Raw genomic sequence first — 24,767 nt, forward strand, 5'->3', positions numbered from 1 at the left:
TAAGGCACTCACACACACACACAAACACACACACTCACACACGTACACACACCCACAGCGGATCAGAACGTCTAAAATGGGCAAGGTAAGACAATGTGAGACGAGAAATAGTTGTAAAGCTACCGTAAAAAAAAGACTAATAGTTGATTTGTTTCAATTGGCAAAATCTGCTTATATTTGGGACAGGCGTCTATATGGGAAAGGCCTTCAATTTCTTTCACACAAAACTTTTGTTCAGCAAAGATTGGAAATGCTATCAAATTGATTACTGTGTCAGTAGTCGAGGAATGGACAAATATCCAAATTTTATGGGCACCAGAGGTAGGGAGTCAGCGCTCACTTTCACTTCTCTTTACCATGCTGGTCAATCTGAATGAATCTAACTGTAGCGTACTTTGGTGCTCATGCTTTCTGTAAAATTAACCGAATGCCTGAATTGTGGGGAATCTAACCAGTCTAGCGATGTACAGTATATAGCATGTCCATAATGACAGAAGTTTAAACATTTAGGAACTCTGGCTACACCGCCTGTTTCTTATCAGTGTGTGTTTTAAGCAGTGTTGTCTATTCTTAATAGACAGCAATACATAAATGTAAATGACTTTTGAGTGGGCCATCCAAGTAAGCATACAACTATCTCAAGTGGGCGATCTGGTGGGCTTTACTATAAGAGCATTCATAAAAACATTTACAAAACTAGACAAGGCTTCTAATTGAGACCTGCCTTTATTGGTCATAACCTGTAGCTACACCAGGCCAGTAAGCTATGTCTAATTAGGACTAGGCTCATTATTATCATTTGTGAATCATTATTATTGTCTTAAAGCTTACAAATATAGCACTTTGAGCTGCATTCTGTGTTTGAAAGATATACAAATAAAGCATATTATTATTATTATTATTATTATTATTATTATTATTATTATTATTATTATAGGCTTTTAAGTTTTTACAGTACACACAAGAGAATTCTGAAACTTTATCCACATGGGTCCAGGGGCTACACAGAGAGGTGTTTAAGAAAGAGCTAGTCGTAAATGTCACACTGTGACCAATATGTTACAGCTCCATTTGTTAAGGTTATAGTCTTATTTTAAGATAACGTGAATGAAATCACTGACCAGATGACCAGTCACCCTTCTCTGTCTTCCCCAGATTATTTTCTACGAGGACAAGAATTTCCAGGGTCGTCGCTATGAGTGCGACAGCGACTGCTCGGACTTCCACACCTACCTGAGCCGCTGCAACTCTATCCGGGTGGAGAGCGGGGCCTGGGTGGTGTACGAGCGCCCCAACTACATGGGTGCCCAGTACGTGCTGACCCGCGGAGAGTACCCCGAGTACCAGCGCTGGATGGGCACCGGTGACCGCCTCAACTCCTGCAAGATGGTCCACATTGTAAGACCAGACACGTAAACACAGCTTCACACACAGATCATGGCATGTCCTTTTTCACTTTTTAAAATATATACATAATTGTGACTTAACTTTCTCTCTGTCTTTCTTTGTTTCCCTTTCCCTCATTCTCTGTACCTAGATACAAATATATTACATCTCAAATGTATTGTAGCTACTAAACTGCATGATAATAAGTGGTTAGATTAGATTCAATTTTATTGTCATAGTGCAGAGTACAAGTATAAGACATTATCATGATAAGAGGTTATTACTCAATTTGGGCTCTCAGTTCATTTGTCCAGTTTTCTCTCCTCTGTACTGTATGTTCATCCCATGTCTTCCTCTCCCCGCCACCCTTCTCTTCACCCCTCTATCAACCCCTCCTGTCTCTTGCAGGGCAGTGGCTCCCAGTATAAGATTCAGTTCTACGACAAGGGCGATTTTGCCGGGCAGGCGTATGAGGCCACTGACGACTGTCCCTCGGTACCAGAGCGGTTCCGCACGCGTGAGGTCCACTCCTGCAAGGTCCTGGAGGGCGCGTGGGTCTTCTACGAGCACCCCAACTACCGCGGCCGCCAGTACCTGGTAGAGAGGGGCGAGTATCGCAAGCCCATGGACTGGGGCGCTGTGTGTCCCACCATCCAGTCCTTTCGGCGCCTCACCGAGTAAACAGCCCCACCCCAATGTTCTGTCCATCCCGCACCTTCCTTTCGATTGACCCATCGCCCCCCCCAACCCCCCCGCTCCTCCCTAGATACCGCCGTTACCTCGGAGGCCGTCATGGCCCCAGCTGAAATAAAGCTGAGAGGACAGTTGCAAGAGTTCTTGTCCTCACTGAGTGTGTGTGTGTGTGTGTGAGAGTAAATTTCAGCCTAGATTGATGGGGTATGCTTTGTCAGAGCTGTTTTGATCCAGACAAGATAACAACAGGGTAAGCTTTTAACAGACACAGTTTTCTGTGAATAACTCGACAACCGTAGGGCCTAGGAGGGCCACCTTTTTGTATGTTGGTCTTAAAGGGCCATGTCAACCCATCCCATAACCTTTCATTTCATGTATAGCGCCACCTACCATCGCAGGTATCTCTGGCTGACATGGTCAAAACTGCACAAAATTGGAAGTGTAGGATCATAATATGTATATTTATCTCTGTGTAGGATCATTATGACACCCTCTGAATGCATGCCAAGTGTCGTGGAATTCCGTTCATGGGGAGCCATACAATAAATTAATTTGTGTGTACATTTAGTGACTGTACACCAACTGGCCTACAGATGGCCGAACACAGTTTTCTGTGAATATCTCGAGAATCGTAGGGCCTATGGGCCATGTCAAACCATCCCATACCCACTCATTTAATGTATAGTGCTGTGCCACCTAATCAAAAATGAAAGCGCAAAAATGAGGCATGGTAATTGCAGGTATCTTTTATCTTTTTGACGGGTTCATGGGGTTAATTTAGTGACTGTACACTACGCACACGCATGCTCACTCACATATAAATATGCATGCACACACATGCAGGCACACACACACTCACACACACACACACACACACACAGACAAGCACACACACACACACACACAAACAAACACACACACACACACACACCACACACAAACAAACACACACACACACACGCACATACACACAGGTATGCACACTCACACATGTACACACACACAGAGTAGATATACAGTACATGCACCTGCACGCACACACACATGAACACGTACACGCATGTATGCACCCCTCCACCCCTACCCCCCCCCCCCCCACACACACAAACACGCACATACACATAAAAACACACACACATAAAACACACACACACACACACACCCCATTACCCACACCCACACCCACACATGAAACACACAAAACGTGGTAGATTTGCTTCCTGTCTTCAAAGCATGCCTTTGAAAAAGAGGTGTTAATGTGTTAGAAGACAGGTTAGTTTTTTCAAATGTCAAGAAAGGACCATTTTTTTTCAAGTGGAAAGTATTTTTCACTTTCCGTTCATGTAGTAAGTACTAATTTTTCATCATTCTTTAAAAAAATGTGTATGGTTGACAGCATTAATGAAAGAAGTGAAGGCAACTATCTAACACTGGTCACAACGAAATCATATTATCAATATGCTATAGCTCCTCGGTACTTGTTGCACATCACCACTATGTAACCTTAGCCTACTGTATCATGTTAATATGAAGTATCAGTGTATGGTCAAAATTATGTTCTGCCACTCAATACAGTTAATCACCACAAACTGTACTGCGCATTGTGTCTATGTTGTCTAACCAGGGTTCACACAGGGTCTTAAAAAGACATCTTGTCAATACAGCCTGCCAATGTTAAGTAGTTAACAGTAGCCTACTGTAGCAAAATGGATCGCTCCATGTTAACAGTAACTGCATTTTAACTGAATTACAGAAGTTTAGTACACAGAGGAGTTGTTCAAAATAAATGTCCCTAATTTTAGCTCGACAAGCTAGCAACAAGCATTAGCCTACCAAAAACGCGAACCAATTGGTTAACACTACATTTACGAAACACATTTAACCATCTACGAAACCAACATGGTAAAAAGCCGGATAAATATACTACAAGTAGCCTTGACCAGACTATCGATAGGAATGGTGGGAAATCCACAAGAGATAACCGCCTATGCCAAGAGTTTAGTGTCATACTAAAGTTGAGGCAAATGTTTCACTTCTGTGACAAAAAGAGGCAACATGCTCACACAAGGTTTATCACAACTTCAGTTAGGCTGAGAGGTGGTTGTTATGTTGATCATGTGTTCAGTCACAGAGGTTCAAGTTGAAGGTGTCAACATAGTAGGGAGCAAAATAATTTCTGGGTGATCTGTTCAAGTGTCTGATTATTTTATGCTCTGTCATTTTTTCATTTTTCTCAATCAGAATTGATCTGCAGTTTCTACCACCATTACTCCACTTTTGGTCCCAGTACAACTTGTCAGGATGAACATCTCAGTGGCCCATGATTTAGACAACAACACTCTGCAGGATCTGGGCAGTCCGCTCACCACAGTGGCTCTCCCTGCGATCTACCTGGTGGTGTTCCTGGTCAGCACCCCATGTAATTTCCTTTGCTTCATCATCCTCTGCTTTTACACCAAGCGGAAAACCTCCACCATCATCTTCGCCATCAATCTCTCGATGGCCGACCTTCTGTACAGCATATCTCTGGCACTACAGGTACCGAGGCCTTGCCTTGCCACTTCAACGCAAATCATGAAACATTGTGTGTCTACTTTTTGTTTGAAATTACATCAATTTCTAAGGGCCCCCGGTTTTAAGGGTCACTTTCATTAGCCATTAGAAAAAAAAATGAAACCTTTTTAAAAATTCTCTCCCAGATGATCTACCATTTCCGGGGCAATGACTGGCACTTTGGTGCAGAGGCGTGCAGCTTCACCACGGTGGCGCTCCACTGCAGCATGCAATGCTCCGTCCTCATCACCTGTGCCATCGCCGTGGAGCGCTACCTGGGTGTGGTGCACCCCATGAAGGGCAAGCACTGGTGCACGCCGTGGCGCGCCAGCCTGGTGTGCCTGCTGATCTGGGGCCTGGTGCTGGTCGTGCAGATGCCCATGATGCGCCATGACCTGACACTCCGTGTGGAGCAGCTCAACCTAACCACCTGCTTCGATGTGATCCCACGTGGAATCTTCGGCAGCAGAGGGCTCACCTACACATATTTCGGCGCAGTCTTCCTGCTGTTCTATGCTGTGCCGCTGGCCATCTTTGTGACATGCTATGTGGCCGTGACGCGAGAGCTTCACCACTCACAGCTGACACACGCTGAGGACTATTCACGTCGTTACGCGTGGATCATGTGCTCCATAACGGCAGTGAGCTTTGTCCTTTTTTACCTGCCCAACATACTTCTCCAGATCCTGCACTTGATGTTCAGTTCACGAAACCACAGCCTCTACCCCTACTACAAGCTCACTCTTGGCATCAACAGCCTCAACTGCTGCGTGGACCCCTTTGTTTATTACCTTGCCTCAGACGAGTTCCGCAATGCCTTCCAACGCCTTTCTGTTTGACAGTGTCAAGGTCCCGGAAGAGTCGACGCGCCCGACTTGTCGTGCGACTATGTGACGTGACAGGGAACGCTGTAACCATTTATACCTGCGTGTGGTGGTCGCGACACTATTTGCAGTATTCTCCTGAACAGAGGTGTCGCTGTTTTGAAAAGGCTACTGCTAGCTACTTCTACCTACTAAACCGTAGAAGAAGACATCATTCGTTCGTTCCAGTAAAAGTTGGTTCTCACAGGGCATCCATTGACGTTAATGGCAGTAGCAACTACCTCCTTTGATGATATTTCAGACTTTGCTTGCTGCTCTTCACAACTGGGGGACATTACCATGCAGTTAAAGGGACACTTCACCGATTAGCATTTAGCTTTGTATCTTTAGAAAACCATTCGTGTTTTTGAATGGCTGTACATCATTCCCTCAGTTTGCCTTGAAACGGGAGAAATACGGTTTTCAATGTTGGACTTCCTGCTTTCAATGATGTAAAATTCGTCATTTTACATCATTGAAAGCCGGAAGTCCTATATCTTTGTCGAGTAGGTGAAACTACAAACGCTTTCCTCATTTTTCCAAGCTGTCAGTTATCCTAATGTTATTCTCAAGTTATTGCACAAATAGTATTTACGAGACATTTGACATGGAAATATGTCAAATTAATGTTTTGTTTTTCGCTAATTCCGTTTAAAGACCAGCAACATTGATATATGGGCACAATGATCGTTTTATTTTTAGAATCGTTATAAAGCCAAAATGTTACATTAATGAGTCCTTCTGTGTACTTGTCTACTTCCTGGTGGGTGGCATGGTAAGGCAGTGAAAGGCAGGGAATTCTGGGAGTTGTTGGCTTTTATCCACATGACTCAAAGGTACATTTTCGGCTTTTTCTCCCATCTCAGGGGAAAATGAGGGAATGATGCACGACCATTCAAAAATATGACTTGGGTTTCTAACAATAAAAAGCTTAATGCAAATGGGTGAAATGCTCCTTTAAGGTGTGTGCAGCTATCTTATGAGATGAGTTTGTGTAGCCTAATCTCCCTAAGTAGAAAGAGATTTTTTTCCTGGTCTTAGCAGATATCCTTTGGTTGAAAATAAATCTCTTCGTTACCTTTTGCTGGAATGCTTATGTGCCTCGGTCCCAGTTCTTTCCCCTAAAAGTGTAAGTCCGGCAAAAATTGAAAAAAATGTTTTTCTGAATGAAAATACATCAACTAAGCTGTGGAAGAAGTATTTTTCGTTGATCACGCACAGAGCTAGCACGGGCAAGAGCCCAAAATAGCAAACAGTGGGTTAGCATAGGGCTTGCAGCCACACGCTTTCAAACTCGCATTTTTAAACCACTAACATTGCTCAAACAGCGCCAAACCTCGTCAGCAGCTTGCTCTAGGTGACACCTAGAGCAAGCTGCTGACGAGGTTTGGCGCTGTTTTGAGCAATATTAGTGGTTTAAAAATGCGATTTTGAAAGCATATGGCTGTAAACCCTATGCTAAGCCACTGTTTGCGATTTTGGGCTGTAGCTCTTGCCCGTGCTAGCTCTGTACTGCATGATCAACGAAAAATACTTTTTCCACGGCTTAGTTGATGTATTTTCATTCAGAAAAACACACGCCGGACTTACACCTTAAGATGTGGGATAGGCTATATGAAATGCCTGAATGTGGTTTATGTGGTTGATGCCTGTAAGGACACTGGCTCCCTGATCTTGGCTTCAATCTCTTCCTAGTTGTCACACAAGGTTGTCGCGTGCCGCTGAAATAAAATCTTCAGTGCACGACACGTTGGCACGAGGCTAAAATCTGGCACAGGACAGAGGAAATTACGTCATATTGGCGCCAGGTCGGGAATGTCGACTATAAATCTAGCATCAGATTGTATGTCTATCATTGTATCTATCTGCCCGTTGGCATCATGAGGCTAGTTATGGTAACATCGATATTGTGAAAAGGGGTCAACATGGTACAAAATCTAGATATAACAATAACGTAGGTTAGGCAACAACTTAAAGCCGAACTCGCTTAAAGGGAAACTATGCAGGATTGGCGATATCATCGCCACTTTCGCTTTTCGTTATTGCTCGTTTTATGCTTGCATATTTCTCTGCAGAGCATACAGCTTTAGCATGTATTTACAAAACGCCTCAATCGGTCAGTCTGCCGTGCCTTTTCATGAGACTTTACATGACACTTCCAGGAGTAGACCATGGGTGCGTGCCCGAGGGCTCCTGAAATTGCAAGCGTGGTTCTACCGCTACAGACCACTAGGGCGGCCGAAAAAAACATTGTTTGACCGGTAATGACTCATTTAATCATAACATATGGGACTAATTGATTAACTGAAAATGCTGCATAGTTTACCTTTAATAGAAAATACACGTATGTATTTGGACAGTCTTTTTCCTAAAGGAACTTCAGTTGTACTTCAGCTGTCACAAAATATAGTGGAGTAAAAAGTAAGATATTTGGCCTAGAAATGTACTGGAGTAAACTCAAATACTTTAAAGATACATGAAAAAGATACAAGATACATGAAAAAGCGACAGTAGTACAGTAGAGTAAATGTATACTGCTTACCTTTGAATGAACAGGTACTCAAATAGATCATGAATAGATCATGACTTACCAGTTGATGAGTAGACACCTGATAAAAATATATGACAATGGCACGGATACAGCAGAATAGTCATGCATGTGAGCATTCTTCAGATCATTCAGAGGTAAGAGGGGGAGGTGTTGACTTTTTTTAATGTTATTTTATGATCTGTCTTTGTGTGTTTCTTGACTGAATGTTTTATTGTTGATTTTGTAAGGTGACCTTGAGTGTCAAGAAAGGCACCCATAAATAAAATGCATTATTATTATTATTATTATTATTATTTAGTTTTAGTTTTAGTTGTTAGTGTTGTTTATTTTATGTTTTTTTTTTTTGTTGCCAAAGCAGTGGGAAGGTGTCAATCTGTTCATAGTGAAGAGTGTCAGTTTGTTCATGAGTATGTGCTGCATTTTGTGTGTACTGTATGTGCGTATTTGTGGTCTCTGTGTGTGTGGTCATGGTGAGTGCTAAGGAGTTCCTCACAGGCAGCAGCGGAGTGGTTAAAGGTGTCAAATTGTTCAGAGGGCTCAGTTCTCACATTATGAAAGCTTGTTTTGTATTCATGTTGCTAAACTGCTGCCACTGCGTAAAAGTATAGTTCGGCATTTGGAACTATTTGTCATGCTGAATAAAGTAAGCAACATGTTTTAATGCTTATTTCATGACTGTGAACTATTTTTACAAATCCTGCCATTGTGAGTGATAAATGAACCTTCACACATATATTACTCTTTTACACTTACCTCAACTGTGTTTGTTTAAACTAAGAACTGCTGGATGCAAAGAGTGTTACCATGTAGCTAAATAAGACAAGTGTCAGTGTCTTTGAACACGTATCACTGGATGTCTGTGCAAAACAGATGCAAATTTGATTCCTTCCACTTTGATGATAGCACCACACTGTACTTTTAATCAAACTGGAGTGTGTGCGTGTGCGACGCGTGTGTGTGTGTGTGTGTGTGCGTGTGTGTGTGTGTGTGTGTGTGTGTGTGTGTGTGTGTGTGTGTGTGTGTGCGTGTGTGTGCGTGCGTGTGTGTGTCATATCAAAGGAGAGGAGCTAGGCCAAGTGGAGCTGAGGGGGAGAGGTCTGCAGGTGTTCGTAAAACCAACAGCCACACCAAGTGTGCTTGCATGTTTGCCTGTCTGTCTGTCTGAGTGGATGGATGGATGGAAACAGAGTACAGTTGCAGTCCATAGTACAGAGAGATCAGTTTGGAAAACACACAAAGCACCTGTGTTATGCTTAGTCATCACTGTATGTGCACCATTTTATAAAACAAAAATCCTTAGAATAGGCTAATTTGAAGTTTGACATATTGCGCTGACAGCCACTAAAACCAGCCGCCTTTTCATGTTACTAACCTCAATCCACATCCTGCACGTTTCATGAGGTGTATGTAGGCTAGAAACGACAGGCTGCAGTGAGAGTATTTTACTTGATATGTTGATGTTTACTGGTATCCAAAGTGAAGACAATGTCAATGTCTCAAGAATACAGATGACAATATGCATACCGGTGAAGACAAATTTCGAGGCATATACTGTCCTAACAGACAGAGTGCTTTGCAACAGAGACACAGGGCTTATAAGGAGACACTTGCATACTTTGGTTTTTGCACAAAACGCTGGTCAAGTAAAGTGCATTATGACCGATCTACAGTACATGATCTTTTTCCTGATGAGCTTTTACTGTTTGAGTTTCTCACCTCATGCAACCAGTGTCCCAAGTAACCTTCTTCTGTTAATAAGAGAGAGGCACCTCCAAAGTGTTTTAACCAATGTTGACATACTGTACCACTGAGGATGCAATTTATGTTGCCTGTAAGCAATGCCAATGGGGAAAGATAATTTTCAAAGTTGGCCATTATAAAAAAACAGTTTGACATTGATGTTAATTGAGCATGAGCTACAGTGAAAGCTGGATTTTGAAGACCTCATTGACGACCAGTGTTGCCTGAACTTGCACTTACAAATGGTTATGGAACTTTTCTAAGAGATGCTGTTACTGATACTGATGGACTGTTACACCCTTTCCTTTACTTATGTCAAAACCAATGTCTGTTCATTAACAACATTACTGTTGATGGCACTGAAGTTGAAAATAAAAACAAAAATGTTTATGGGACTTTTCTGGTCAACTGTGACCTACATTTAACTTGTGTCAAACCAGTTTTGTCTATGCTGTCAAACATTTACGATTAAATTGCAGTGGGAGCAAAAACAATCAGTAGGTTGAATTAAAGACCCAGATGCGGAAGTACATTTGCATTTTTACTTATGTCTTGAGCATTACAGGTAAATAACACAATGTTGTAAGCTAGTAAATAGTCAGTATATAGACTGCTTTGCAAACTCAGATGTAAATAAGGTAATCATGAAGGGGTCTGCTGGTGAAGAGTCTTTGAAATCAGAAGTTGTCACTGGTCGAGAACTGTTAGGAGCCAGCTCCTCATGTTCAGCACCCACTGGTTCAGCCTGGCTGGATCACCTAAAGAGAAACTTGACACAGGCAAGAATGGTAGATTGTTAATCATTGTTATAATCAAATTATTTGAATTGCACTCCAATGTGGGACATATCAGTCTGTTCTTGTGTTGCATATATTGATTTGGCACACGCATATGTTACAGTACACTTTTGTTTCCTTGTGTCTAACCTATAACTGACAATGGTATGTTGACTAGATGTCGCTCGTTATCACACCTCCCGTTTTCAAAGTATACAGTCAGGTTCATAGCGGTTCACCTCAGCAAGCCGAAAGCAAGCCGTTTAATGTGAGGATTGAGGAATCTTCGGCTTAGGTTAATGTCTTCACAAACGTTTTGATCTTAAATGCAACAACCGAGGCTGCAAATTGACAACAGACTAAGTATTCCCTAAAGTTTTTTTTTTGAAGAAAACACATATGTTACCCTTGCACAGTCTGTTTGTTGATTACAGCTAACTCAAGTACCTGGGGCTAGTAACATTAACATGAACTCACAACAGCGGTTTTCACTACATTTCTTAAATGAATGTTTGTGGGTGATTCTGCCATTAGGTTTCAACAATAAGCAAATTAGTTCATTGCTTCCTTAACGTTACACTTACGTGGGGATTTCCGATAGTAAGCCAGCATGTTTGCGGTAGGTTAAACCAGAGACACACCACAGACGCTAATTTGTCCTAGCGATTTATGCTAACGTTAGCTTGCTACTGATGCTAAATAGTGCTAACGTTCACATAAGCTAGCAGCTACGTGAAATAATAGTGGAATGTCACTTACCGGAAAACTAGAGTGATGTCCTCTTCTGGTGTCGGTTAGTACAGTTAATAGCAGAGATATTTCAATAAAAATGTTCAGAGAGGATACGGTCAAAGATCGTACAAACCGTCTCTGATACGGTGATAAAGATTCAGGATCACGGCTGAGACGTCCACTCGGCTGGCAACGTCAACCTCGACATTGGTCAGCTGTCAATCAAGTTGACGACGTCATTCATTTTTTATATCCAAATGCGATCTAAACTAACGAGTTAGAAAAAAATTCACCCCCCTCACAGTTGTCAGGGACCGGGAAACTACCGAAAAATACAATAAAAGTCCATGGGACCAGGCTTTAAAAACATGAATTTACGCCGTGAAAACGGACATTTTAACATGGGCGTCTATGGAAATTTGCTCTGTTTTGGGACCAGTCCCCAGCGGATTTTCGAGGTATTGCAGTTTTTCGAACTTCCGGGTAGGCTTCATTGTTCAGTTTAGAATGTTGCCGCTTGGTTCTAGATCATGTTGTAGGTTTTTGGACGCGCATGATAGTAGCCTAGACCACATTATTCATTATTAGAATACACTCAGTGAATGATTTAGGCTAGCCTACTGAAGATTTCATCGCTGTGTACTGATAGGCTTGAACGTGACTGGATTAAGAATATTACCACCGTGTAGGCTACGCCTACATAGAAGTTAACTCGCTGTAGAGAATCTTATTTTAGATTAGTATTACTAGGCTCTAGCTCAGGATGGCTTTAGTACCTTACGATGAAAGCACTGCTGTTTTACCCGCATTGGCAAAACTACGTGAGTCCTCCGCCGAGTTCCACTTTGCCAACCACAGCGTGCGTCTGACACAGGACTGGAACCGTTTGGGTGTCGCCGCGGTCGTCTGGGATGCCGTGAGTCGATACATCCTTCACAGAGATGTTTGTGTTCTTGTCATTCTTGGACTTCACCTGATGAACCATGTTATGTTACTTTGTTTTAGGCTGTGGTTCTGTGCATGTTTATGGAGCTGGGACACGTTGAATTGAAGGGAAAGACTGCAATTGAGTTGGGAGCTGGCACAGGGCTGGTAGGCATAGTGGCTACTCTTCTAGGTAAGGAGCAAACTGAATACAGTGCACAACATGCAAATGAACTTGGATAGCAGCTCTTCACAGTCTTATCTATTTCCAAAGCTAACTAAATTCATGCATTATTCTACTACGACTGTTATGGGAAACATGACCTATTTGGTGGCAGCCCCCTAATTATTTCTGAATACAGTCTTTTGATATTCTCTCTTTTTGTAAAGATATAGGGTTAAAGGTATGATAAGGAAATGGTAGCCATGTCCAAAAAAATTAAAATAAATAAATAAATATGTCTCCTCTAATAGTTTTGTTTTCTCTGTACACAGGGGCCAATGTCACCATAACTGACAGGCTACCTGCGCTCGAGTTTCTGGCTGCCAACGTGCATGACAACATTCCTCCGTCCCTCGAAGGGGCAGTGAAGGTGTCCGAGCTGAGCTGGGGGGAGGGCCTCGAACACTACGAGGCTGGTGCCTATGACCTTGTTTTTGGGGCCGACATTGTGTACCTGGAGGAGACATTCCCGGCCCTGCTGCGGACACTGGAACACCTGAGCTCGGAACGTACCATTGTGCTGCTCTCCTGCCGCCTGCGGTACGAGCGCGACGAGAGATTCCTCGGCCTGCTGAAGAGGAAGTTCGATGTGCAGGAGGTCCACTACGACGCCGAGCGGGACATCCACATCTACAAGGCCACCAGGACTGCTGACAGGAGAGATCTGTAAAGCCTGGGTGTCTGGTTCATAGACCGCAGAAGCTGAAAAGATCAACAATGCTGTATAGATTCTGATACAGACTAACTTTTTACCCTATGTGTCATCAGTTGGGTTTATGTTTACTGCTTTTACAGAAGTAATGGCTCTGGTCTTATGCACTTTCTTTGACCAAGGCAGACCAAGTGAAGGGGCATACTAAAACTGATGAATGGCAGACAGAAGTTTTTACATATTTTAGTATTATTTTAATGTATGGTAGTTATTATATAAGTGCACTACAAGTTTACCACCTTTGTTGCCTTTTTGTCCAAGTGGTGAAAAGTAGCTTTGATGGCATTATGTGGACACACTCTTTAAATGAATGTGTTGGAAACAACATAAACTGTGTTGTCCCTATCAGGACACAGAGATGTGCTGTTTTCAACACATTCATATTAAGAATGCATTCTACTATTGGGGATCATCCCTTCATTTCATTCGTGTAGTGTAACTGTCCATCCATTTCGGCACAGTTATAGTTTGCTCAGATTGTGCAGGAGATGATGCAGTCAAGTGACCTTAATGAAACCAAGGACACCACACCAGTGTTAACCAGTTGTCTGCCATGTTGTGAAAATGTCTCCATTTCATCTCTGTCTGCCTGTCCCTTTCCGTCCCTCTGTCTTGAGTGGACGTTGAGCAACAGCTGCTATGCAATAATATGTCCAGTGGATGGCAGCAACAACACAGGTTTTTGAGGCGCTCACCCCCAAGCATTTCTCATTCAGTACCAGCCAAAGATGCTGAGGCTCCAACAAACTACAATAACTACCCTCTGTAGGGCGTTGCATTTCACCCCACATTTGTTTCTCCTCCCAAAATACGTAATACTCTCTGAAAAGAACCCTACCTTCTCAACATTCCAGTGACTCAGCTTTAAGAGTATAAGACTAGGAACTGACAACAACTGCCACTCCCAAATCCAGGTGAACGGAGCCATGTCAGTGTTTGAGGACTGCCATTTTGTTCAGACTGATTGTCCGTACACTGTAGGTCAGATAAGGGTCAGTCGGCAGTGGACTGAGGCCTCATTTGAATTGATGGGAGTGAGGCACTTGCTCTCTGAGTGCTCTCTGCGTCCCTGGCTGGAGTTCATTATGACTGACAATGTAGCACTAATGAGAGGAATTAAAATGATCATAATCATTTCATGATGATACTCTTGTTGTGTGAGTTCTGTTGTTGAGTTACCTGGATCTGTGTTTGTGTGTGTGTGTGTCTGTGAAGATCTGAAGTCTGATGGTTTTTCTAGGCGTCTCATTTTCCTCCATCAACAGAAGCCAGAAGTGTCAGCTCTAGGCAGCATCCACGCCCCCTCCTGAAGTGGCTGAGCTCCTTGGTGCTACTGGTCTCCCCCTGAGGGCCCTGCCTAGCAACCCCCCCTCTGTCCAGTTGTCTGGGTGTGTTGGTGGGGCCTGCCTGCCCGTCTTTGTCAGTTTGTTCACGTAGGTGTTCTGTCTGTGTGTCGCCGGGCGTAATTGCCTGGGTGTGTAATTGCAATCAGTGTGGCGCTGAGTGAAGCTCAGGCCTGTCCACTAACCTCAGCCCACAAGGACCAGGCACTGAGGGGAGGGGAGGGGAGGGGAGGGGGACTTAACAGACACTCAACCTCTATCTTCAACTCTACACACAGAGAGAGATAGAGAGACACACACATACACACACACTTGGACACACAGATACCGTTAGCTTATCATTTTTGTGTCTTTGATTGAAGAGCAGACGTGGCAGGCAAGAGTGAAATGTGATGCCAAGAATAAAAATGATTTTTAGAAATAGAGTGGCTTTGTTTCACAAGACCCAACGAATGAATGTACAGTATGTTTTTATTTTTTTTAAATATGAATGCCCTCTTTCAATGTGTTATGATTTATTATTTCACAAGTATGAAAACTCCACATATCGAGCATTGCCATCATCAAGCGGTAAAGGAAGCTTCATTATGCACTTCAAGCTGATTGAAGACACCATAACATTGTATGCAGCCAAGTATACAAGGATACAAGGTTTCTATTTGTCACATACAGTACATAGAGATACTTTGTAATGCATGTAGTGAAATAGCATATAGGCTATCAATATTTAAAAACACTTCATGAATGTGTCTATAATGCTGGCTTTTAGTCAGGTTTTACTTGTTACATTTAAAAAACGAGTTTGTCTAATGCCCTTTTTGCTGGTGTGGAGGAAAAGCTTTTCATAAGGATTCAATAACTGTTTTTACTTTGTACACTGTCCTAATATGACATGCACATGATGACCTCTGATGGGAAGCCAGTCCTGGATAATAATATTACTGTTCCCTCCTCCAGATGTGACAAGGTCATGACCTTAGAGTGAGTTGGAAGGCCTGTGACTCTCACTGCGTCAGCCAGCTGATTGCCTGACTGAAAGCCAGGTTCAGAACTGTCCTTCTGTACTGGTGAGTTCAAGCACACAGCAAACACTAGATCAGTGTGACATTAAAGTTTGGCACAATTAGTTGGTGTTTCATATCTTTTGATTTATTCCCAAAAAGAGATCAAATTAAAAATCTCTCATTCTGTATCTTGTATAGCTGCATGCCTTTGCTATGAAATAGAGAAAAGTAAAGAAAGCGGCATGCCTTTGTTATGAAATAGAGTAAAGTAAAGAAAGTTGGAAAAAATACTCTAAAATGGTCTGGACAGATGTATTGCTACTCCTAAAAATGCTGATAAATTATTGGATTATAGGGATGTCTCAAACTATTTCCCCTTAAATAGCGTCACATACAGTATGTACATAATCTTGTATTCCGTCATTATGCCTTGGCGAATAGTAGTCATTCTGCAGTGTTGTATCATTGTGTGTACCACACTGAGCATGCACCAGTGAAAGCAATGGAGAGGGTTGTCTGTTGAGATCAGAGAGATTATTATAGACAAGAATGGTAAAGGTAAAGACCAGGGTCAGACCATCTCCAACTAGCTTGATGTTCTGGGAGTACAGTTGCAAATGTTATTAGAAGGGGTCATTAACCCCCTTATATGTGGCTGCAAGAGGAACATTGAAAAACAAAGAGCCAGAATAAACTCCCAAGGTCAAGGTCAAAGTCTGATCACACTATTAGTCACGTTTTGGAGAAGAGTGCACACCTACACCTTTGAAAGAAGAACATGAAAAAGCCAGACCGGAAGTGCAGAATGTGAAGTTACAATCCTTCTATAAGAAATCTCTTCTGGACTGATGAGATGAAACTGGAGCCTTTTGGCACATCACATCAAGTCTACTGTAGGCTATATTGACAGAATGAAAAGATGAGATGTTCAAAAAGAAAAGCAGCAGATCTACTGTTAAACATGGAGGAGGCTTGGATATGTTTTGGGGGCTGCTCTGCTGTGCCTGAATGGTGCTGGGCCTTGAATCTGTGCCGGGCACAATGAAATCTCAAGACTAGAAGGCATCTTGGGGCAAAACATACGGCCCAGTGAGTGAAAGCTCTGTCTCAGGTGCAGGTTATGAGCCTTCCAACAGGACAATGACCCAAAACAAAACCCAGCCAAAAGGACTCAGAAATGGCAAAAACCCCCACAGTGGACCAGTGGCAGAACAACTGCACATTGTCTGCAAGTAACAACATGTCGCCCTCCCACCCCCCCTGAAGCCACGTGCCAGTGGACCATTCTGAAGTGGCCTGCTCTGACTCCTCATTTACATACTCTTGAACATCTATAGGACAAGCCTGAAGCTTGCAGTCTGCAGAGGGCACCCTTCAAACCTGAGACAGCTGGACACATTTGCTCAGGAAAAGTGGACCGAACTACCTGTTGACGAATGCAGAGCTGTCATTTAAAGCAATAGAACATGCTGGCTGGCAGTGATAGCTTTTATAGGTTGCGCTACACATAACAATTTACACATCGGGAAAAGGTACCATCATTTTTGTCCATGCTATTTTTATCTAAATTATTATGCTGAATAATGAGTATATTTCAAGGCATTAAGCATTAAATAATTGAGACAAATTCAAATTACAGCCTCCTGGCTGAGGGTTTGCATTGGTCATAGTTATAATCTCATATAGGCCTACTGTAATATATGCCCTGAACACTTCCTGTTGAAATTGGAGAGTAGCCTACTTCATGCAATCAGTTCAACAAGTCACAAGTTGCATCAGGAAGCAAGCCAATGTGAACTTTATTTAACATGGCCTACTTGAATAACACACTAATGCCACCTCATTATCACAAGCTTCCTGCCAAGAGAGGTATCACTATCCACTTGTACTTTTCTAGATTAATTATTCACAAATACCATGCCACTCTGGCCTCTGTATTGTCACTCCAGAAACCGTGTGCCAGCAAATAAACTAACAAACAGGAGAGAGAGAGGGAGAGGGAGAGAAAGAGAGAGAGAACAAGAGAGGAAGAGATTGACCCTCATGTGTGACAATTAGCTTCTGCAAATCAACAATGACGGCTTTGAGTGAGGGCCTTGTGTATCTGAAATGCTGCCGAGATTGATTATTCATCTGCATTAATCCCCCGGCTCATTATTTCCCATTAACTTGAGTGGGTTTTGTGTTGTGCTCACCAGACTGCGAATGCGTGATGAAGAGGAAGAATAAGCAATTTCTCATCCCCACCTTCCTGTCTTTCTAGCACATTCCTCCGGACCTTCTCTAATGCACGACAGGTACATCATTTCAGTGTTACTTCTGCATGAGAAGCGCCAATACCCCAGAGCTTTTTTTCCCTCTCTCTCCCTTCAAAGGCACCTGGGCCTCCTACCTCCCGACGTTCCCCTGTGACGTGATTCATTTTACAGATTATGCAGCACTTACCTCCGCTACAACGCTGTGTTCAGGCAGATTCAAGTCAAGGTTTTCTATTCATTCAACCTGTCCATCCATCCATCTGTCAATACGCAGCCTTCATCCACCCACTCATTTGCAAGGTGCTCTTTCAGACTCAAACCAAGACTATACATCCATCCATCAATTATTTCATCCATTCATTCTGCCAAACACCCCTTCATTCTTCCGAGCTCTTCATCCGTCTTTAAACATCCATCCATGTATCTATACGTTCATTCATCCACGCCTCCATTCACACATACATCTCCGTGCATTGGGCCATGAATAATATTCTCTCCCTGCCCGTATTGAGCAGTGGCAGCACCTGCTTGCAAGGCATTGTGGGTGATTAAGGGAGCGTCAGAACACAGCCGCTCCATCCTTTATCGGCTTTCATACCTCATTTGTCCGTTTATTGAAAGGCTGTAAGATGTTTTTGTGTGCCTCTGTTTATTCCTGGAGAGCAATCAGGCTGGTTGTATTTATAGAAGGCAACCCAACTCCCCCTCTTCTTCCACCACCCCACCATCACCCGAGCGATGGGCTCTCGCAGAAATTGGCAATTTAGGGGTGAGTGTTTCGCATTGCCAGCCCACATCAGTGAGGTGACAGACAAATCAGGGCCTGGGAGAAATAGTAAAAAAAAAAAAAAAAAAAAACATGTCTGTACCAACGGAGGTGAGGATGTATACCATAAACAACGTTCTAGTCAAAACAACAGACAGCGCGAAGGAGGAGAGAGAGAGAAAAACAAGATATCAGAGGTAACTAATCATGCATTAGGTGAAGCCCATTGGTCTCTTGTGTGGTAAGAGGATTCGGTAGACGATTCGGTAGCACTGTATTGAATTTCAGTAGCAGCGTTGAATTACTTCCAAAGCTCTGTATAATTGCAGGAAGGTTACGCACCGGCCACCTGCCTCTGGAAAGCAGGTCTACACGCACAACAGATGGGCCTGGCAACAATTAATTAGAAGGGCAGTTTTAAAATAATCCATCAAAGTTTTATTACTGTCAGTTTTACAAATGTGCCGACCTACCTGATATTCACCACTCCTGACCCACAGTTGCAATTTTATGGAGGGGTTTCCTACAAGCACACTGAGAGCCCTCTTCACAGCTTTGGATCTTCAGAAGTGAGAACAGCACAGTCCTAATGTGAAAACATGGTGAGAATTCCAAATGATACTATAAGTGCAGTGACATACAGTCACCTGCAAATTGTGACGGTAAATTCAGAACCTATTATGATAAAAAAAAAGGGAGTCAAGGTCTTATGAAAAATGAGGGTTAAGCACAGTGGGGTAAGTACGGAGTGTCATGCTACTCTTTTACACTCTAGTAATTAGCCTGTTTCATAGCACTTAGCAGAAATGGCACTCGCACAACGTGCATGAAGGGCTATTCAACGTTTCCCTAAAACAGTAGCCTGCCAGTGAAACAGCCAAACGTGAAGCCATCATGAGCATGGAAAGGAAGGCAACGGTTGTTATTCTGTGTTGCCCATGTTTGAGCTGCTGCTTTGCCAGTTGCTGTGTGTCACCATCTGATTAGTCACTCATGCTTCAGAGGACTAAGCTACCGTATCAAATTAAAGCAATTTTAATTAAATGAATTAAAGTCCAATTCACCACCTGACTTCTCCGCGTGATGAAGAGAAATTCTCTTTGGAATGGATGAGCTTCTGCAACTCTCTGCGGTTCATTGTGGTGTAATAGATAACATTCAATATGCAATACACAGGGGAGACATACTCACTGTGCCAATAATTCACTACAGAGTCTCTGCTGAAATGAATGCTGCCATATATCGATGACCACATTCTAAACCACAACGTAAACTTGAGGCTGAAAAAAACAATATCTGAAACGGAAATTGAGAACGACTAATGCAACTTTAATCACATCTGTTCATCATGTTCCGTTCTTCTCCTGAACAGAAGAGACTATTATTTAGATTAAATATGAAATACAGTATGAATACAGTATGTGTACAACATGCATTTTCATGTTTCTGACACAAGTAATGCTGACTGGCATTTATAACCTAAACCTCCATCCCACAATTTTGATCTCAAGAGCCTCTTAGTTTGCTTTTCTAAAAGATTATTATTTGCCCTTAATTTTTTTATTTTACTAAGGGTCAGGTAACTTATCATCTCATTCTTAAAGACCCAGTATGCAAGAATCAATATGAGCTACACTTTAATTTTCACCAGTGGTTAACTCAACAAATCCTTATTGGCAAAAATCACAGCTAGCAGTGTTTTTATGCATAATTGTCAATTGGAATATGACTACAATAGGCCCATGCAATCTCATCCAATAAGTTTCACTTATGATGCAAAATTTCTCTCTGCGTTCAGAAGTAAAAAGTACATTAAGTTCATGTATCACCATATCAAGCTCACTGTATGTTCACTGATACAAAGTGGGTCTAGTTTGATTATAAGACCTTTTATTTTTTGATTTGATTTAGCTGCTTATAAAGTTAGTGTACCATTTCATCCCCAATACACTTGTTGTCATGATGTGGACATTTACTGTGATTTCTGGGAACTTCCCTTGCATCATTTCACTAAAAGCCCTTTAGTGAGTCTTGCTACATGTCTTGAAGACCTCAAAATAAATTCGAACCTATTACATCCACAGCAATACTGGATGGGCTGATTTATTTTTCTCTCTAAAATTGCCATGACTTACAGCCTTGAATGAAACGGATTTACAACCCAAATGATTTCTGGTTTAATATGTTCCGAAAATACGGGCCATTCAGTTGCTTGGTTACTTGAGTGAGTTATGTTTAAATGGGCGGAGGCTGGAAATGTCCAGCGCAGCAGAATGCTAAATCCCTGGGCTGCCCGAGGCCTGAGTGCTGCTCTCTCTGGTCCTTGTCTCCACCTCATGTTCAGCTATCCTGACAGTGGAAGACTGATCTGGTCCTTAAGCGCTTCAGATGTTATGTCATTTTACCAGGAGAGGACAAATACTGTAGATAATGATTATTATATTGTTAGTTTATTCAGATGATTTTAATCCAACTCTGCAGACGAAAGTAAGCCTGGCATAGCCCTCCGTAAGCTTCCGCTCAATTTTCATTTCCCTTCACCCTTGGTCTGATCCCATTGAACTCAATTTCTCAGGATGCATTCCGACCGGACCATAGACTGTATACAGTCTATGGACCGGACCAATCAGCGAACGGGGGGATGGGGGGAGGCAGGTGTTAACGATGACCTCAAGCATATGCACGTTGTAGTAAAATCAGGCCCAATCGTTTCAAACTTCAACAGAGTTCACGCCGCCTGAAATCGATTCTAATATCTGTACGATATTAGTATGAGGGTTTGGTATGACCAGGCTAGACAAAAGTAGGCTTGCTGGCCAAAATGTGTATACCTGCCATTCAACTATGATGTTGGTGTTTGTTCAAAATTCTAACTAAAATATTTTTTTAAAGCAGGCTATCAAAGACATTGCAAAATTGTCAGAAACACCGACTTTAGCCTGATGGCTTAAAATGCCAGACCCGCATCAGATATATGGACAGACCCACTCTGATGTTTGGTTTTGTTTTTTCTCATTACACGTCACTTTTTCACTTCATCCTCCTCTGCTGATGACTTCAAACTCTCAGTTCAGTTGGCTCACTGGTTTCTCTCCGAATGTCATCTCAGTCTTCGCAGCTGCTGTCATTTGTCGCTCTTTTCATTTTGCCGTCTGGACAACATCGAGCTGTCAGTGTCGCTCCTTTGCTGTTTCTCTTTGCCGTGTTTCATGTGGGATCAGATCCCCTCCTCCCTCCCCAGGTGTGTGAACGTGCCAGTCTCTTGCCTTTCCTATTCTCCTCAGAGGATCAGTGGTGCCACATTCATCTTCTGGATCATCTGGCAGGAAGTGCACAACAAACAAGTGGCAGATGCTGACAGAGGCTCTTCAAAGCCGGTGTGTGCCATGCATCTTCTCTCGCGCACTCAAGTGTATGGAGCACAGGAGCTGCCATTGCAAGATTTCTTTTTTTGATATTGAGAGTATGTTTTACTGTACTCATTTAAAACAAACAAACAAACAAACAAACAAAAAACACCCTGTGACTTTTGATTTATTGATCAAGGGGAACATCCAACTTCCAACTTTCCAACTTCACTGAACGATCTGTTGTGCTGTCTCTTCTAATTCTGTGATTCCTATTAATTCAATGTTTGAATGAGATGATAAATATGAGCATGCCATTTAATTAAAACAGGAGCACAATTTAGTAAAACAAGTTCTTTCTTATTTCTCTCTCTCTCTCTCTCTTGCTTGCCTCATGGAGCTAAAAGCTGGTAAATGTAGGAGGCAAGTGTCAAGTGTTGTGTGCGGCCACTAACTAACTGCTAATTGATGTACCTGAAGACTGGAAGAGGGAGTCCACCCTGTATTGAATACACATTGTTTCTCATTAGCAATGTCATGCTCTCTCAGCTTTCCAGAGGAACACCTGGGTACCCGAGGCTCAGTTTGGTAAATATCCAAACGTGGCTACGCCACAGTCGGCACTGACACAAGCAGCAGTGTATATCAGGTAAATTACTGTTGTGTGCAAACATTAACATAAAACCAACATTTGTAGATAATAAAGAAAGCATATGTCTGATATGGCCTCTGTTGCAACAACACAAGAGGTTTACTTCACTCTCATTACAAATCTGGCAAGCTTATTTAATTCACTAAATTAAGACAATAAATTGAAACGTTCAACATTCAGAGATGTTCTTGATATGGCTCAACCATGATAAGCAGTTCTAATAACTTGCTCCCTGAAAAACAACTCAAAATACAAAAATGTTACTAAGGGAATCAAAACGTGCTCTCCCGCAGTTTTCAAGTCAGGTTTATCGAGTTTCCTGTCATCACAAACACAGTATTAAGCCCTAAACGTAAGATGGATAACATGTCTTTGTGTGGTAGTTCTGAAGAAAAAGCTGTTTAAAGACGAGCTCGTTCTAATGTCTGCTATCTCCTTGTTCATGTCTTTGTTTGCCCACTGTGGTTGTTGATTTTGTATGAAAAGAAGCCTTGAATGACTGCATCCGCATTCACCTGTTTCTGGTTTTATTCAGTTACAATATATAATATATGATAAAGAGCTCAATTGATGTCATAAACTATAATAGACAATTTAAGATAAGTCATTTGAAATATAAACCGTAATGCGCAGAAGGTAAAGATAGGGTAAGCTGATGAGCTGATGAAACAAACGGTAAAGTGCAGATTGAGTAAAGCGATATGAGTGAGGCGACCTGCCAGAGACTCAGGGGAGAGAGGAGACGAGTGATTAAATGGCTCAGGTTAATTGCAGGAAATGTGAACCTGGTGTGTTTGTGTGTGCTCAGGGAAGTCACAAGCACAGAGGAAAAAGGGGGTGGGTGGGTGGGGGGACTCTTGAGCAGATACACGTATAGCCAATGTCTTATAGTCAAGGACACGGTGTATTCCATAAATGTTTTTTTTTTTTATTGGAGTGGTGGATATAAACCTGCCTATCATGTACTAAGATAAACATGCTAGCTAAAGCTATACTTAACATCAGGCAACAAGGATCTCTGACACTAGATGTGTGGCAGATACAAGGCAGATCTGAGCTTAAGCCAGCACCAGTAGAAAGCTGTTCATGCTGGTGTGGTGTGATATGAAATAAAAATAAATATGGAGAGGACACTATGATGAGACAGCACTGAGAAAATTCGTAGTTGTAGCTTAGTGGTTAAGTAAGGAGCTAAAATGCAGTAGCAAAGTTGTGGGTTCAATTCCAAGCTTCCACCATTGTGCCATTGAGCAAGGCACTTAACCCCGAGTTGCTTTCAAGGGCCTAAGTTGACCCTTAATTGAAATGTAAGTCGCTTTGATGCAGAAAGTTACCCATTCAAACTCCTGTTTGAGGAGTTCCAGGAAGCATCTACTGTAGAACCAAGGTCATGGTTTACCTGTGGTGAGTGATGGTGATAAACTGCTCTGACATTTCTAAGACCCTCTGCCGTTCCTTGGAGAGCAGTGTGAGTGACATAGAGGTGGACCAGCCGTGACTTCCTGTCCCTCTTGAGCTCCTGTTGTGCCAAACGTCACACAACTGAGAATTACACATTATTAATGAGACACGAACACTTCAAACACTGTACAGATTCTCCAGCTAGACTCAAATGTTTATTCAGAGTATGTTTTACGATGCTTTTGCTGGTGCTTGACGAATCAAGACAAGTCTCATGGCTGTCAGCTAGTTAGTGCACCATTTTTTTTGTACAAGACATACTATCTCTCTTCAACGATGGAAAGCCTCAACACTAAAATGGCAGTAGGGTTTTGTAGTTTGCCTGCCTGTTGCTCCGAGCTACCCAAGTCGATCTTTAGCTCTGGGTTCCCTTAGAAGACAAGCAAAGGAAAAGAGATCAATGCTTTCAGGAAGCGGAGAGCATGTTCCACTGCCTTGGGGAGACAGAGGGGAAAGCAGTCTGGGGTGATGGACTGAGTAATAATGTCAAAGAAGAGAGGGAGGGAGAGGGGAAGCCAGAGGGAGAAAAGTGAGAGAAGAGAGAGAAAGGAGAGAACGAAATGAGGAACAGGAGAGGGAGGTTGAGAAGAAAGAGCGAAAGAGAAACAGGGTGTAGAGACAGGGGGAGGACTTAGGAGAAAGAGAGATAAAAAATAAAGAAAACACAATGAAGAGAGAGAGTGAAAAATAAGAAGAGGAGGAGGAAATATGACATTTGTAGAGGGTGACATAATGACAGGGTAATAAGAACAAGAGAGAGAGAGGGGGAGCAAAGAGAAAGGC

General features: G+C 42.5%; 3 protein-coding genes across 3 annotated transcripts in view; all 3 read left to right on the plus strand.

The window, feature by feature from the left end:
* LOC134070843 (gamma-crystallin S) overlaps nt 1–2,213 on the plus strand; it is a 2,240-nt gene extending 27 nt beyond the window's left edge. Inside the window, exons 1-3 of the mRNA XM_062527311.1 lie at nt 1–85; nt 1,156–1,398; nt 1,795–2,213. The exon at nt 1–85 is cut by the window's left edge and continues 27 nt beyond it. Of these exons, the coding sequence (XP_062383295.1) occupies nt 77–85; nt 1,156–1,398; nt 1,795–2,067 (525 nt within the window). The 5' untranslated portion in view covers nt 1–76 and the 3' untranslated portion in view covers nt 2,068–2,213. The remainder of the gene's footprint in view (nt 86–1,155; nt 1,399–1,794) is intronic.
* A 2,167-nt stretch (nt 2,214–4,380) lies between these two features.
* LOC134071013 (P2Y purinoceptor 8-like) lies at nt 4,381–5,471 on the plus strand. The gene is made up of 2 exons (XM_062527576.1): nt 4,381–4,617; nt 4,779–5,471. The coding sequence occupies exons 1-2, from the start codon at nt 4,381–4,383 to the stop codon at nt 5,469–5,471; spliced, it is 930 nt and encodes a 309-aa protein (XP_062383560.1).
* A 6,578-nt stretch (nt 5,472–12,049) lies between these two features.
* mettl21a (methyltransferase 21A, HSPA lysine) lies at nt 12,050–14,298 on the plus strand. Its single transcript, XM_062527787.1, has 3 exons — nt 12,050–12,210; nt 12,300–12,411; nt 12,714–14,298. Exons 1-3 carry the CDS (start codon nt 12,058–12,060, stop codon nt 13,109–13,111), a joined length of 663 nt encoding a protein of 220 aa, XP_062383771.1. The 5' UTR covers nt 12,050–12,057; the 3' UTR covers nt 13,112–14,298.
* The last annotated feature ends 10,469 nt before the right edge of the window (nt 14,299–24,767 follow it).

This window comes from Sardina pilchardus, chromosome 23 (assembly GCF_963854185.1).
Source record: "Sardina pilchardus chromosome 23, fSarPil1.1, whole genome shotgun sequence".
Taxonomy (NCBI): domain Eukaryota; kingdom Metazoa; phylum Chordata; class Actinopteri; order Clupeiformes; family Clupeidae; genus Sardina; species Sardina pilchardus.